The sequence below is a fragment of the Mobula hypostoma genome, chromosome 29, assembly GCF_963921235.1.
Source record: "Mobula hypostoma chromosome 29, sMobHyp1.1, whole genome shotgun sequence".
Lineage (NCBI taxonomy): Eukaryota > Metazoa > Chordata > Chondrichthyes > Myliobatiformes > Myliobatidae > Mobula > Mobula hypostoma.
Window position 1 is genome coordinate 18,413,463 of NC_086125.1, and position 15,195 is coordinate 18,428,657.

Consider the following 15,195-nt stretch of genomic DNA (forward strand, 5'->3'; position numbering starts at 1 on the left):
ATCCCTCCTGAATATTGAATATCCCTGAACGTTGAGCTCCCATCCCTGGTCACCCTGGAGCCATGTCTCTGTGATCCCAACTATATCATAATCATTAATAACAATCTGCACTTTCAATTCATCCACCTTATTACGAATGCTCCTTGCATTGACACATAAAGCCTTTCCAAGGGTACGTTGTGTCAAAAGGAAAGGCAAGAAGGCAGAGAGGGTGGGATGGCTCTGTTGGTAAGAATAAAATCAAGTCATTAGATAGGTTACATAGGATCGGAATATGCAGAGTCCCTGCGGGTAGAGTTAAGAAACTGCAAGGGTAAATATAGGAAGGAGATTGAAAATGTAGCAGAGTGGTGCCATAATAACAACCTCTTACCCAAAATCAGCAAGACCAAGGAGCTGACTATTGACCAGAAGGAGGAAACAAGAGTTCCACAAGCCAGTCCTCGTCGGAGGATCAGCAGTGGAGAGAGTCGCCAACTTTAAATTCCTCTGTGTTACTATTTCAGAGTATCTGTCCTGGGCCCAGCATGCAAGTGCATTTGCAATGAAGGCACGTCAAGGCCCCTACTTCGTTAGGAATTTACGTAGATTCGACATGACATCTAAAATTTTGACAAACTTCTATGGATGTGCAATGGAGAATACATTGACTGACAGCATCATAAACTGGTACGGAAACACCAATGGCCTTGAACAGAAAACTCTACAAAAAGTAGTGGATGCAGCCCAGTCCATCATGGGTAAAGCCCTCCCCACCCAGAGCACAGCTACGTGGAAATGGTGCCCCAACAAAGCAGCACCCGTCGTCAGGGACCCCCACCACCCGGAACATGTTTTATTCTCGCTGCTGCCATCAGGAAGAAGGTATAGGAGCTTCATGACTCGCACCATCTGGGTGAGGAATAGTTATTACCCCACAACAATCATCTTCCTAACCAATGGGCATAACTTCACTCGCCCTATCATTGAAATGTTCCCACAAACTATGGATTCACTTTCAAGGACTCCATCTCATGTCTGTAATATTTGTTGTTTATTTATTCATTATGATTGTTTCTTTCTCTATTTGCACAGTTTGTGTCTTTTGCACACTGCCCACGTTGCTGCAGTCTTCTCATTGATTCTATTGTGATTATTATCCTATCATGGACTTACTGAGTATGCCTGGAAGAAAATGAATCTCGGGGTTGGAGATGGTGACATATATATACTTTGATAATAAATTTACTTTGAACTTTGAACCTGTTGCTCTCCGTGATAACAGATTGCAATGGTCACTATTCTGTGAGTGATGAGACTTCTGTCCTGACTTTCTGTAGACTGAATAAGGTAATGAGTTCTCTGTGGTTTTGTCCCAGGCATTCCTCATGGCTTTCGGCCAAATAAGAATGCCAAGGGTAGTTAAACTCCTTCTTCCATGCTCTTAACCGAATTTTGGTTCATTTTCACTGACTTCAAAGGGCTGTATCTCACACAGCTTGTTGTTTCAATACAACGCTCACCTCTAAAGCATGAGAGCAGATTGGTAGGCAAATATTTGATGGAGCAGGGTCAGAAACCAAAGAGGGTACAGCATGATGCAGGGCTTTGGGGCCCCAGAAAGAGATGGGGGCCAGAGTTTATTGGTGAGAAGGAAATCAGACCAGAAGGATTTGGGTACGAATGAAAGATCAGCAACATTTGGAAACTGATTGACTGAAAAAATGTTGGTTATTTCTGAAAAATGCTAGAGAAACCCGTGGGTCAGGCAGCAACTATGGTGAGGAATAAATAGTCAACGTTTCGGGCACAGATCCTTCTCCATGTCTGGTCTGTTTATTCCTCGGTTTAGATGCTGCCTGACCTGCTGAGTTACAGCAGCACTTCGTGTGTGCTGCTCTATATTTCCTACAAATGCAGAATCTCTTGTCTCTGTTGACATTGAGTATATGATCTGTGCCAGCTTACTGCTGAGTGTTCTACATAAAAGTATGGACTGCCTTTGTGGCATGTGGCGTGGAGCCGGTGCTTGAACACTCCGCGGAAGCCTGGTTTTGATGGAGAAGTAGAAATACGTCTCCATCAAAGGAGGTGTAAGGCGCTCCTTCCCTCCGATAACTGCAGGTCACCCTTCGGCCCGAGTAACAGATGCTTAATCCCCCGATTAGGGCCACGGGAAGCACTGGGAGCAGGTGGTGGATGGTCGTATGAGCAGCTGGTGTATATCACAAGGTCCTGGTTATGCGACCACTGACGCCAGGCAGGCAATCTCTGAAGAGTATTGATAATGGCTCGGGTCACCCCTCTTGCAGAAACTACCCTGAAGAAGGCAAGAGCAAACCACTTCCGTGGAGAAAACAACCAGAACAACGACACAGCAATTAAATTTACCCAGGAACCTCCGCGCCTCAGAATTCACGTGGTGACCAGTTGATCAAATGCGCAGGCGCAGGGGGTCACAGCTCGGGCCGGGAAATCGCGCATGCGCTCAATGGACTAAAACCTCGGCAGAACCGGCAGCAGGTAGGACAGGGTTTTCATCTGCTTCGGCTTCCCCTCCCCGACAAAAAGAACGATTACTGTGACCTCCGCACAATCTGTGATCCCACAAACCCTGGCAGTCCCAGTCTATCACTTTCCTCTCAGGCCCACGATCCGGGTCCAGGGAGTTTTCTCCTGATGAACAAAAGTGTTTGCGCCATTTCTGCCGCGCATGCGCAGCACTACAACCGAGGCGGATAGACGGGTATCTGTTTCGTGGGGTATTCTGGGTATGAAGGCAGTCATTGGTGACACTGGCAACGTTTCCCCCCGCAAATCCCTAGGGTATGATTGGGAGCGGATGGATCTCTCAGCTGAGTTTCGGCTTTCTAAATCCAAAGATAGGAACTCGGAACAAAAATAATCTCAGTGAAGAGTCTACTTTCCAGTTAATGAAAATGTTAATTAGTGTTCCACAGGGGAAAATATATATATATATTCCTTCCATCAGCGTTAGTTTTTGAGAACATCACGTTCGTTATCTCTTTTCTTGTTCTGTCCTTTCTACCTGCGAGTGCAAGTTTTGTACCAGTCTTTTTGTGTGCAAAGTATCAAACACCTTTATCCTGGGAAATAAGTAACCTGTAGCTTTCACATCACAAAAGTGCCACACTTCAGTGAGAAGGACTACAACCCTTCACATTCATTGGCATTGCCATCAGTCAGGAAAGACAGGTGGATGATATGGCAAAACTACAGGCAGTGCAATGGGTTGCAGTATAAGCGGGGACAAAATTGTAAAGGGAGATAAATGCAGGAATGAAGGTGTTATATTTGAATGCACACAGTATATGAAATAAGATAGATGATCTTGTAACACAGTTGGTGGTTGGCAGATATGACGTAGTCATTGCTGAAAGATGATTGTAGTGGGAGCTTAATATCCAAGAAACAGTGTATCAAAAGGACAGGTATTTAAGAAGAGGAGGAGGAGTGGCCCTGCTGGTTTAAAAATGAGATCAAATCTTTCGAAAGAGATGACATAGGATCAGAAGATATAAAATCCTTGTGAGTAGAGTTAAGAAACTGCAAGCTTACGAAGATTTTGATGGAAGTTATTTACAGGCCTCCGATCAGTAGCCAGGATGTGGTCTATAAATTACAACGGGAGAGAGAAAAATCATGCCAATGTTACGTTAGTTATGGTGAATTTTAATCTGCAGATAGATTGGAAAAATTAAGTTGATGCTGGGTTCTAAGAGAGAATTTATGGAATGCCTATGAGAAGGGTTTTTGGAACAGCACATGGTTGTACCCACTAGGAGATCAGCATTTCTGGATTGGGTGTGAGTAATGAACTGGATATGATCAGGGAGCTTAAGGTGAAGGGACCTTCAGGAAACAGTGATCATAATACAATAGAATTCGCCCTGCAATTTGAGAGGGAGAAGCAAAAGTCAGATGTATCAGAATCAGGATTAATATCACTGGCATATGTTGTGAAATTTGTTAACTTAGCACAGCAGTACAATGCAATACATAATGTAGGGAAAAATAAATCAATTACAGTAAATATATGTATATTAATTAGTTAAATTAAAAATAGTGTCAAGAACAGAAATAATATTTTTAAAAGTGAGGTCGTGTGCATGGGTTCAATGTCTATTTGGGAATCGGATGGCAGAGCGGAAGAAGCTGTTCCTGAATTGTTGAGTGTGTGCCTTCAGGCTTCTGTACCTCCTGCCTGATGGTAACAATGAGGAGAGGACATGTCCTGGGTTATGGCAGTCCTTGATAATGGATGATGCCTTTCTGAGGCACCACTCCTTTAAGGTCTTGGAAGCTAGTACCCAAGATGGAGCTGACTAATTGTACAGTTTTTTGTAGCTTCTTTTGATCCTGTGCAGTAGCACCCCCTCCCCCAATACCAGACTGTGATGCAGCCTGTCAGAATGCTCTCCATGGCACATCTGTAGGTGTTTTCAAGTGTTTTAGATGCCAAACCAAATTTCCTCAAACTCCTAATGAAATATAGCTGCTGTCTTGCCATCTTTATAGCTGCATCGATATGTTGGGACCAGGTTAGATCCTCAGAGATCTTGACACCCAGGAACTTGAAATTGCTCACTCTCTCCACTTCTGATCCATCTATGAGGATTGGTTGATGTAATCAGCTCTTTCATCTTACTGACATTGAGTGCGAGGTTGTTGCTGCGACACCACTTAACTAGCTGGTATATCTCGCTCCTGTACGCCCTCTCGTCACCATCTGAGATTCTACCAACAATGGTTTTATCATCAGCAAATTTATAGATGGCATTTGAGCTATACCTAGCCACACAGTTGTAGGTATAATGAGAGTAGAGCAGCACACATCCCTGAAGTGCACCAGTGTTAATCATCAGTGAGGAGGAGATATAATTACCAATCTGTAGATGTGGTCTTCTGGTTAGGAAGTTAAGGATCCAATTGCAGAGAGAGGTACAGAGGCCCAGATTCTGTAGCTTATTGATCAGAATTGCTGGAATGATGGTGTTAAACGCTGAGCTATAATCAACGAACAGCATAATGACATAGGTGTTTGTATTATCCAGGAGATCTAGGGCTTTGTGAAGAGCCGTTGAGATTGTGTCTGCTATAGACCTATTGTGGTGATAGGCAAATTGCAGTAGATCCAATATTGCAGTGGAATAAAGGGAATTACAGAGACTTGAGAGAGGAGCCAGCCAAAGTTGATAGAAAGGGGACACTAGCAGGGATGATGGCAGAGCAGCAATGGCCGGAGTTTCTGGAATCAATTTGAAGGACGCAGGATAGATGCATCCCAAAGGAAGAGGAAGTATTCTAAAGGCAGGGTGACGCAACCATGGCTCACAAGGGAAGTCAAGGACAACATAAAATCAAAAGAGAAGGCATATAATATAACAGAACTAGTTGGAAGTTAGAAGATTGGGACATTTTTTTAAGAATAAGAGAAGGCAGATAAAATACCGTAAGGAAGGGGGTAAGATGAAATATGAAGGTAAGCTAGTCAATAATATCAAAAATATATTCAAAGCTTTTTCAGATATATAAAGAGTAAAAGAGAAGCAAGGTTAGATTCTGGACCACTGGAAAATGATGCTGGAGAGATAGCGATGGGGGACAAGGAAATGGAAAGATGGACTGAACAAGTATTTTGTGTCGGTATTCACTGTGGAAGACACTAGTATTATGCTGGAGGTTTGAGAGCGTCAAGGGGCAGAAGTGAGTGCTGTTGCTATTGCTAAGGAGATGATGCTTAGGAAACTGAAGCGTACGATGGTATATAAGTCACCTGGGCCTGATGTACTACACCCCAGGGTTCTGAAAGGGGTAGCTGATGAGGTTGTGGAGGCATTAACAATGATCTTTCAAGAACCAATTGGTTCTGGCATGTTAAGTGCCACTCCGCTCTTTAAGAAGGGAGGTAGGCAGAAGAAAGGAAATTATAGGCCAGTTAGTCTGACCTCAATGATTGAGAAGATGTTGGAGTCAATTGTTAAGGATGAGGTCTCAGGGTACTTGGAGGCACATGATAAAACAGGCTAAGATAGGCATGATTTCCTTAAGGGGAATTTTTGCCTGACAAATCAATTAGAATTCTTTGAAGAAATAACAAGCAGGACAGACAAAGGAGAATCGGTGGATGTTGTGTACTTGGATTTTCAGAAGGCCTTTGACAAGGTGACACTCATGAGGCTGCTAAACCAGTTGAGAGCCCATGGTATTACAGGAAAGATGCTAGCATGGATATCAGTGAGACCCGCTGCAGACTGGGAGATCAGTTTGTCAAGCACCTTCACGCCATCCGCCACAAAAAGCCGGACTTCCCAGTAGCTGCCCATTTCAATTCTACTTCCTATTACCATTCCAATATGTCCCTCTATGGCCACCTGTACTGCCACACATATTCTGTCTCGGTAGCCTCCAATCCGATGGCGTGAACATTGATTTCTCGAACTTGTGGTAATTGCCCTCCCCCTCTCCTTCACCATTCCCTCTTATACCTTCTCTCCTTACCCTCCCATCATCTCCCTCTGGTGCTCCTCCCCTTTCCCTTTCTTCCATAGGCTTCTGTCCTCTTGTATCAGGCTCTCTCCAGCCATTTATCTCTTTCATGAGTCAACTTCCCAGCTCTTTACTTCATCCCCTCCCCCTCTCCTGGTTTCACCTATCACTTGCCACCTTGTATTTCATCCTCCCCCTCTCCTGCTACCTTATCGTGACTTCTCCGCTTCCTTTCCAGCCCAAATGAAGGGTCTTGGCTCAAAATGTAGATGGTTTAGTCTTTCCATAGATGCTGGCCTGCTTTGCTGTTCCTCCGGTATTTTGTGTGTGTGTTCCATGAATAGAGTACTGGCTGATTGGCAGGAGGCAAAGTGTGGGAATAAAGGGATCCTTTTCAGATTGGCTGCCGGTGACTAGGGGTGTTCCACAGGGGTGTGTGTTAGGACTGCTTTTTATATTGTACTTAGATTATGAAATTGATTGCTTTATGGGCAAATATAGATAGATGGAGGGTTGGGTAGTGTTGAGGAAGCAGAGAGGCTGCAGAAAGACATACAGATTAGGAGAATAACGGGGGGCAAAGAGGTGGGCAGGTGGAATACGTTGTTGGGAAGCATATGGGCATGCACTTTGGAAGAAGAAATAAAAGCATAGACTATTTTCTGAATGTGGAGAAAATTCAAAAATCTAAGGTGCAAAGGGATTCTCATGCAGTATTCTCTAGATTTGCAGGTTGAGTTCGTGGTGAGGAAGGTGAATGCAATGTTAGTGTTCGTTTCAAGAGGACTAGATTATAAAAGCAAAGATGTAATGCTGAGGCTTTATAAGCACTAGTGGGCCTCATTCGTAGTATTGTGAGGAGTTTTTGGCCCCTTGTTTAGAAAACAGTATGTTGACATTGGAGAGGGTTCACAAAAATGATTTTAGGAATGAAATGAGTGTTCATATGAGCAACGATTGAAGGCTTTGCCCCTTTGTGCTTTAGGACATCATAGAATTTGAAATGATACTACAGGTTGACCTTCACTAATCCAACTACCTGTAATCGGTTCCTTCAATAATCCGCACTGATTTCAAATTTTCCGCGCAACTGTAATTTCAAATTTTCTGGGCCACTGTACCAATCTGCTGTGCATTGTTCTGGTTGCGCTAGATCTGTTCACGTGTTGGCGCGCTCTTGTAAGCACAGACAGGCGATCCCTGCTTGTTTTCCTGCATTTATTAATATCATTTGTGTGAGGCGTGGCCACCCAGTACCCGCCTGTCTCACCCGCCAGCGGCGGGAGAGCTGGCGCACGCTGGGTCGGTCCACCTTCTCGCCCGCCTGCCGGCAGTCGCGCACTGCCCTCCGGCGTCACTCGGCTGGTGCTCCATTCTCTTCTGCCTACGACCTCAGACCAGACGTGGTGACCCGCTGAATTTAAGCATGTTGCTCAGCGGAGGAAGCGAAACTGACGAGGATTCCCTCAGTAACTGCGAGTGCAGTGTAGTCTTTGGGGTAACTGCAAGTCTGAGTCTTTGCTGTCGCTTAGCTCACGCTTGAGTGCTGGTAGTGGGTACGCTTTATTTTTTGCCGATGGGGAGGGGGGGTTGTTGTTCGCTGCCGCTTTACGTGTGGGAGGGAGGGGAGTGGGGGGACTTTGGGATTCTAACATTTAACTGTCATTTATTCTTTGGGGCACTCCTCTGTTTTCATAGATGGCTGCGAAGGAAAAGCATTTCAGGGTGTATATTGTGTACATTTCTCTGACATTACATGAACCTTTGAATCGTTTGATATTTTGAAGGTATGATGAGGCGGTTAGCTATTGCTTCATGTAATCCTTCTGTAATTCAGCATTTTCACTATGGTGCCGGATTATAGAAGGTCGGCCTGTATTGGAGAGAGACAAATTGAGCCAAGTCACAGATCGAAGACAGAAAGTAATGGACCATTCCAATATAGACAGGAAAACGGTCAGAGAATTTGATGGTCAGTCCCAGTAAGAAGATGAGGAGTTGTTCCTCCAACTTGGTTTGAACCCTGCTGTAACAGTGTAATGTCAGACCTCACCGTAATGATTAAAATGATCTCATCTGAAATGTTGTCATTCACCCATTGATGTCTTTTGAAAATCTTTTTACAGGTTAAAATGGCAAAGAATTTGTGTGTGGGGATCTCAAACACAACAACATGTCAGATTTGCTCTCTCAGTCCAGATATTTAAGGAGTGTCCAGATATATCCTTTGTAATGCCAATATATCTGTTGTTGGTCCTTGAAGATGAAGGAGTGTCTCATTGCAACTGAAAATGAGCTTTGTGTCTGAACTGAAGTTTTCTGTTCTAACTCAGTGAAATCCAATGGAAACAGGCTGCTAACAACACACTAGCATTTGTTCACTGGAAATCAGTTTTTAAACTACACTGGGATTCACTATGTCTGACTTCTGAATTGCCAGAGAACTGACCACAGGGAGATATCATTCTCCTTTTCTCAGTGTGGGAAGGGATTCACTCACTCAGCCGACCTGCAGACACACCAGTGAGTTCACAGTGGGAAGAGGCTGTTTACCTGTCCTGTGTGTGGGAGGGGATCTACTGAGTGATCCAGCTTGAAGATACATCAGCAAGTTCACACCACAGTGAGACAGTTCACCTGCTCTGACGACGGGAAGCAATTCTTTGTCATCCAAGCTGAAGATATCTCAGAAAATTCAAGCAGGGAGAGACTGTTCACTTGCTCCATGTGTGGGAAGAGATTCACTCAGAGAGATTCTCCTCCACAGATGGGAAGAGATTTATTCTTTCAGCTGATCTGCTGACACACAAGTCAGTTCACACTCAGGAGATGTTGTTCACCTGCTCAGACTGTGGGAAGGGATTCACTCGGTCATCTGAACTGAAGGTACACCAGCAAGTTCACTCTGGGGAGAGTATTTTCGCCTGCTCAGACTGTGAGAAGGGATTCACTCAGTCATCTCACCTGCAAATACATCAGCGAGTTCACACAGGAACGAGGCCGTTCACCTGTTCCGTGTGTGGGAAGGGATTCACTCAGTTATGCCACCTACAGACACACCAGTTAATTCACACTGGGGAGAGGCCATTCACCTGCTCAGACTGTGGGAAGGGATTCATTCAGTCATCTGAACTGAAGCTACATCAGCGAGTTCACACTGGGGAGAGGCCGTTCACCTGCTCAGACTGTGGGAAGGGATTCACTCAGTCATCCCACCTACAGAAACACAGGCGAGTTCACACAGGAGAGAGGCCGTTCACGTGTACTGTGTGTGGGAAGGGATTCACTCAGTTATGCCACCTACAGACGCACCAGTTAATTCACACTGGGGAGAAACCATTCACCTGCTCAGACTGTGGGAAGGGTTTCACTCAGTCATCTGAACTGAAGCTACATCAGCGAGTTCACACTGGAGAGAGGCCATTCACCTGCTCAGACTGTGGGAAGGGATTCACTCGGTCATCCCACCTACTAGCACACCAGTCAGTTCACACTGGGGAAAGCCCATTCACCTGCTCTGAATGTGGGAAGGGGTTTCCTCAATTATCTCACCTACTGGCACACCAACGAGTTCACACTGGGGAGAAACCATTCATCTGCTCAGACTGTGGGAAGGGATTCACTCTGTCAGCTCAGCTGAAGGAACATCAGCGAGTTCACACTGGAGAGAGGCCGTTCACCTGCTCTGAATGTGGGAAGGGATTCATTCGGTCATCTCACCTTCTGACACACCAGCGAGTTCACACTGGAGAGAAACCATTCACCTGCTCAGACTGTGGGAAGAGATTCACTCAGTTATCTCAACTGAGGGAACATCAGCGAGTTCACACTGGAGAAAGGCCATTCACCTGCTCTGAATGTGGGAAGGGATTCATCCGGTCATCTCACCTACTGGCACACCAAGCACTTCACACTGGGGAGAAACCATTCACCTGCTCAGACTGTGGGAAGGGATTCATTCAGTCATCTCAGCTGAAGATACACCAGCGAGTTCACACTGGTGAGAGACCGTTCACCTGCTCAGACTGTGGTAAGGGATTCATTCTTTCATCTCAGCTGAAGATACATCAGCGAGTTCACACTGGGGAGAGACCATTCACCTGCTCTGAATGTGGGAAGGGATTCACTCAGTCATCGCAACTGAAGGTACATCAGCGAGTTCATACTGGAGAGAGGCCATTTATCTGTTCCGAATGTGGGAAAGGATTCACTCGGTCATCCCACCTTGTGGCGCACTATCGAGTTCACACTAGGGAAAAAGTTTAAGTATCCTGCCTGCTGAATATTTAACCATCACAGTTGCTGAATTCAGAAACAATTTCAAAAGTGACTGCTATTTTGAACTCTGCAATTATTGCTGCTGCTCATCACACCCAGTTCTGCACCCTGGACACTGGGCATGGGAGGAGTCTCTTCTGCTGGTGTTCACCTTTACTGGGACTGGAGTTTAAGGTTTGGGATCTGTGACAAATAAATTAGTTATATTTTAATCTCTGTCTCTACTTAGTGAATCTACAACACACCCAGTGTACATTTAGGGAGTTAACTCAGTCCTGTTGCTTCCTGTCTGTCTGTTTGTTCAACGACAGTTCTTTTCAACATCCCTGCTGTTCACCTCTTGTTCTCCCTATGGTGTTGGGTGCCAGTCACCCCTCTGTGGGTGAAGAGGTTTCCCATGAACTTCCTGCATGACTTTCTACAGACTGAAGAAAATGAGCTGACTGCAGTTATGTCTGACATGTTCTTCATCTCTCAAATCTCTGGCCAAGGAAGAATGACATTGGTAGTTAACCTCCTTATCCCCTGCTCATTTCAATATTCCAACCTTTAGTTGGATGTTCAATGGAGGAAGGTCAGAAACTAGAGATAGGACAACATAGGGCAGAGTTAGGGGCTCTGGACAGTGGTAGGGGTAAGAACGTATAATGAGGAACGGCGTATAGCAACAAATGATGGAGTAGCAAAATTTGGAAGCTGATTTTGATAGAAAATAATTAGGTTGACAATATTCTTGTGGACCAGCCGACTGGGTGGGTGTTCAAGTAGGGTTAAACTCACCTCAACATGTCTTTTACAGTTAAGGTTGCCAACTTTCTCACTCACAAATAAGGGACAAAAGTAGCAGTCAAATTCCGGGACACTTTACCCCAGGAAAGACTACCATGACCATGAAGCCTTGCGTGGGCACCTGTGTGTGCATGTGTGTATGTACTGATTTTTGTCCCCACAAATCGGTTTTGCCGTCATCTTCCTGACTACACTGTACATACTTAATTTCTACTTTATATAGGCTGTGTTTTTATCATATAATTCCTGCTTTTACTATATGTTAGTGTTACTTATTTTCGGTTTTATGTGTTATTTGGTATGATTTGTTAGGTATTTTTTGGGTCTGGGAACACTCAAAATTTTTTTCCATATAAATTAATGGTAATTGCTTCTTCACTTCACGCCATTTCGGCATGAAAGGCTTCATAGGAACGCTCTACCTTAGTGGGGGAAATACGGGACAAGGGCGGTCCCGTATGGGACAAACAAATTTAGCCCAATATACGGGATGTCCTGGCAAATACGGGACAGTTGGCAACCCTATGTTCAAGTTCAACAGTGCGTGACAGGGAATGAGGAAAGGTGCAGCTGGCTCGTATCGTTTCCTCACGGCGCGGTAGCACATGCTTTGCGGCCCGGTACCGGTCCTCGGCCCGGTGGTTGGGGACCGCTGCCTTAGGAGGATAAGTTGACCGAGCTAGGACTTTTCTCTTTGGAGCAAAGGAGAATGGGAGGTGACTTGATGGAGGTGTACTAGATAATAAGAGGCATGAATCGAGTGGACAGCCAGAGATATTTTCCTAGGGCAGAATTAGCTAATGCCAGGGGACCTAATTTTAAGCTATTAGTAGGAAAATATAGGGCGGGGGGGATGTCAGAGATAATCTTTTACACAGAGTGCTGGGTGCATGTAGTGGTTGTAGAACCAGATGCATTAGGGACATATAAGAAACTCTTAGGCACAACAATCATTGAAAAATGGAGAGCTATGTTGTAGGAGAAGGTTAGATTGATCTTATAGTAGGTTAAAAAGTCGGCACAATGCTGTGTGCTGAAGGGACTGTACTGTGTAGCGTTTTATGTGAACACAGCAAAATGGCACTATTTTGGGAAGACACCATTGTCATTTGGACCGGTTGAGCCAAGATCAGCGATACACTGGCCAGAGGTCACACAGCAGCAGGGACTATGATACCATCAATTAAGTGACAATGAATGCAGGATCGCAAAGCAGCAGGTTGAAGAGATCCCTTGGGAAAGAGCCTGTTCCACAGTGGTACGGGGGTGGTAATGTCTCACCAACCCTGTTGTGGAATGGGGAGTCCTGAGGAAAGTGGGAAATGTGAGTCAGAGACCGTGTAACCAAATGGGATCAATACACGTCCCATTGAGGAAGGGTATGTTAGCGTGAGGAAGGAGCAGATGCTGGGTGTCCTGGGATGAATAACAGTGGATAAATGCCCAGACCAGATAAGATATATCCCATGCTGCTGTGAATTAGGGACCAATAACTAGAGGACAGTGAACATCATCCCTTTACTCAAGAAGATAAGCCCAGTAACCACAGGCCAGTGAGTCTCACATCAGTGGAAGGGAAACTATTGGATAAACTAAATGACAGGATTTACCTTCATTTGGAAAGGCAAAGGTTGATTAGGGATCTTCGGCATGATTTTGTTTGTTGGAAATCCTGCCTCAAAAATGTAATTCAATATTTTAAACAGGTAACTAAACATATTGATGAGAAAACGTGCAATAAATTGGAAACACAAGAGACTGAAGATGCTGGTATCTCAAGCAAAATATGAGCTGCAGGAGGAACTGCAGGCATCATCTAGAGGGAAATGGGGAGACAACTTTTCAGACTGTGACCCTGTTTCAGGGATGACAATAGAGAAGGAAGCTTGCCAGAATTAAAGAGGAACATGGAGGGATAGAAATAGTCCAGCAGGTTTTATGTAGACTCAAGGAGGGGTAAAGATTGATAGGCAGATGGTGTCAGGAGAGGCAGTAGGAGGGGTGGATTTGGGGGAACAGGGACAGGAGAGTGACATGGAAACAGAAGAAAAATAAGAGCAGATGGAGCCAGCTGGGGTAACGGGAGTGTGAAGGTGGAGACTGATGTGGAAGGTGATTGTAGAACAGCATAAGGAAGGGATGATTGCTGAATGGGAACAGTATGGGGATGGGATACAGTGTGAGGGGTGTGAGTTATGGCCAATGGAAGAAGTGGGTAAGGGTAAGGGAACGTGGTAACCAGGGGCTGGGGGTGTAGTGGACAGAGGGGGTGTGTGCAAACATTTGCGTGGTTAAGAAGAAGAGAGAAAGAGAGGGGGGAAGCAGGTTACATTATCCATATGGCCTTTGAAGAGATCCCAAATGTCAGTCTGGTCAAGAAGGTTGTAGTCCATGATATCCAGTTCAGGCTGGCAAATTGGATCCAAAATTAGTTTGGTGATAGGAGGCAGAGAGTGGTAGATAGAGGAGGGTTGCCTGTCTCAATGGAAGGCTGGGACCAGAGGTGTACAACAAGGATCAGTACTGATACCCCTAATGTTCGTGATGTTCATTAACAATCAAGGTGTGAATGTACAAAGTCTGATAGACATGCAAATGATATGAACATTGGTGGTGCTGTGGGTAGCAAGGGAGGGTGCTTAAGGCTATATGATGTAGACCAGCCCAAACAATAGCAAATGGAATTTAATGCTGACAAATGTGAGGTGATACCTTTTGGGGGGGCAAACAACCACAGGACACAGACAGTAGGCGGTAGGACACTAGAGTGTTGATGAACAGAGGAACTTTGGGGTAACACTCACAGATCCCTGGAAGTGGCAGCACAGGCAGATCAGCTGGTCGAGAACGCACAAGCAATGCTTGTCTTCAGAGAATATGCTACAGAACAGCTTCATTTTGTTTAAAGTGCTACACCTGTCCCTACACCTCCTCTCTTGCCACCATTCAGGGCCCCAAACAGTCCTTCCAAGTGAGGCAACACTTCACTTGTGAGTCTGTTGGGGTCATCTATTGCATCCGGTGCTCCCGGTGCGGCCTCCTCTACATCAGTGAAACCCGACGCAGATTGGGGGACCGCTTCGTCGAGCACCTCCGCTCTGTCCGCCAAAACAGACAGGATCTCCCAGTAGCCACCCACTTCAACTCTGCTTCCCACTCCCATTCAGATATGTCCATACATGGCCTCCTCTACTGCCATGATGAGCCTAAACACAGGTTGGAGGAGCAACACCTCATATACTGTCTAGGTAGTCTCCAGCCCCTTGGTATGAACATAGAGTTCTCCAACTTCCGGTAATTCCCTTCCCCTCCCTTCCCCTATCCCTATGTCACTCTGCCCCCTCCCCCAGCTGCCTATCACCTCCCTCATGGTTCCACCGCCTTCTACTACCCATTGTGTTTTCCCCTATTCTTTCTTCACCTTTCCTGCCTATCACCTCCCTGCCTCCCCTCCCCTACCCCTTTATCTTTCCCCTTATTGGTTTTTCACCTGGAATCTACCAACCTTCTCCTTCCCACCCTCCCCCCACCTTCTTTATAGGGCCCCTGCCCCTTCCCTCTACAGTCCTGACGAAGGGTTCCGGCCCGAAACGTTGACCGATCTTTTCCACGGACGCTGCCCGACCTGCTGAGTTCCTC

The 15,195-nt window shown here is 45.5% G+C and overlaps 1 protein-coding gene across 2 annotated transcripts in view; it reads left to right on the top strand.

The window, feature by feature from the left end:
• The first annotated feature begins 2,449 nt into the window (after positions 1 to 2,449).
• Positions 2,450 to 15,195, top strand: part of LOC134339354 (zinc finger protein 229-like) — a 32,055-nt gene continuing 19,309 nt past the window's right edge. The window contains exons 1-2 of one of the 2 annotated variants that reach the window (XM_063035782.1): positions 2,450 to 2,502; positions 8,616 to 13,747. In XM_063035782.1, the coding sequence (XP_062891852.1) occupies positions 9,319 to 10,755 (1,437 nt within the window). In that variant the 5' untranslated portion in view covers positions 2,450 to 2,502; positions 8,616 to 9,318 and the 3' untranslated portion in view covers positions 10,756 to 13,747. Of the gene's footprint in view, positions 2,503 to 8,615; positions 13,748 to 15,195 lie in introns of those variants that run through there. The other variant, XR_010016381.1, reaches the window with a different exon arrangement.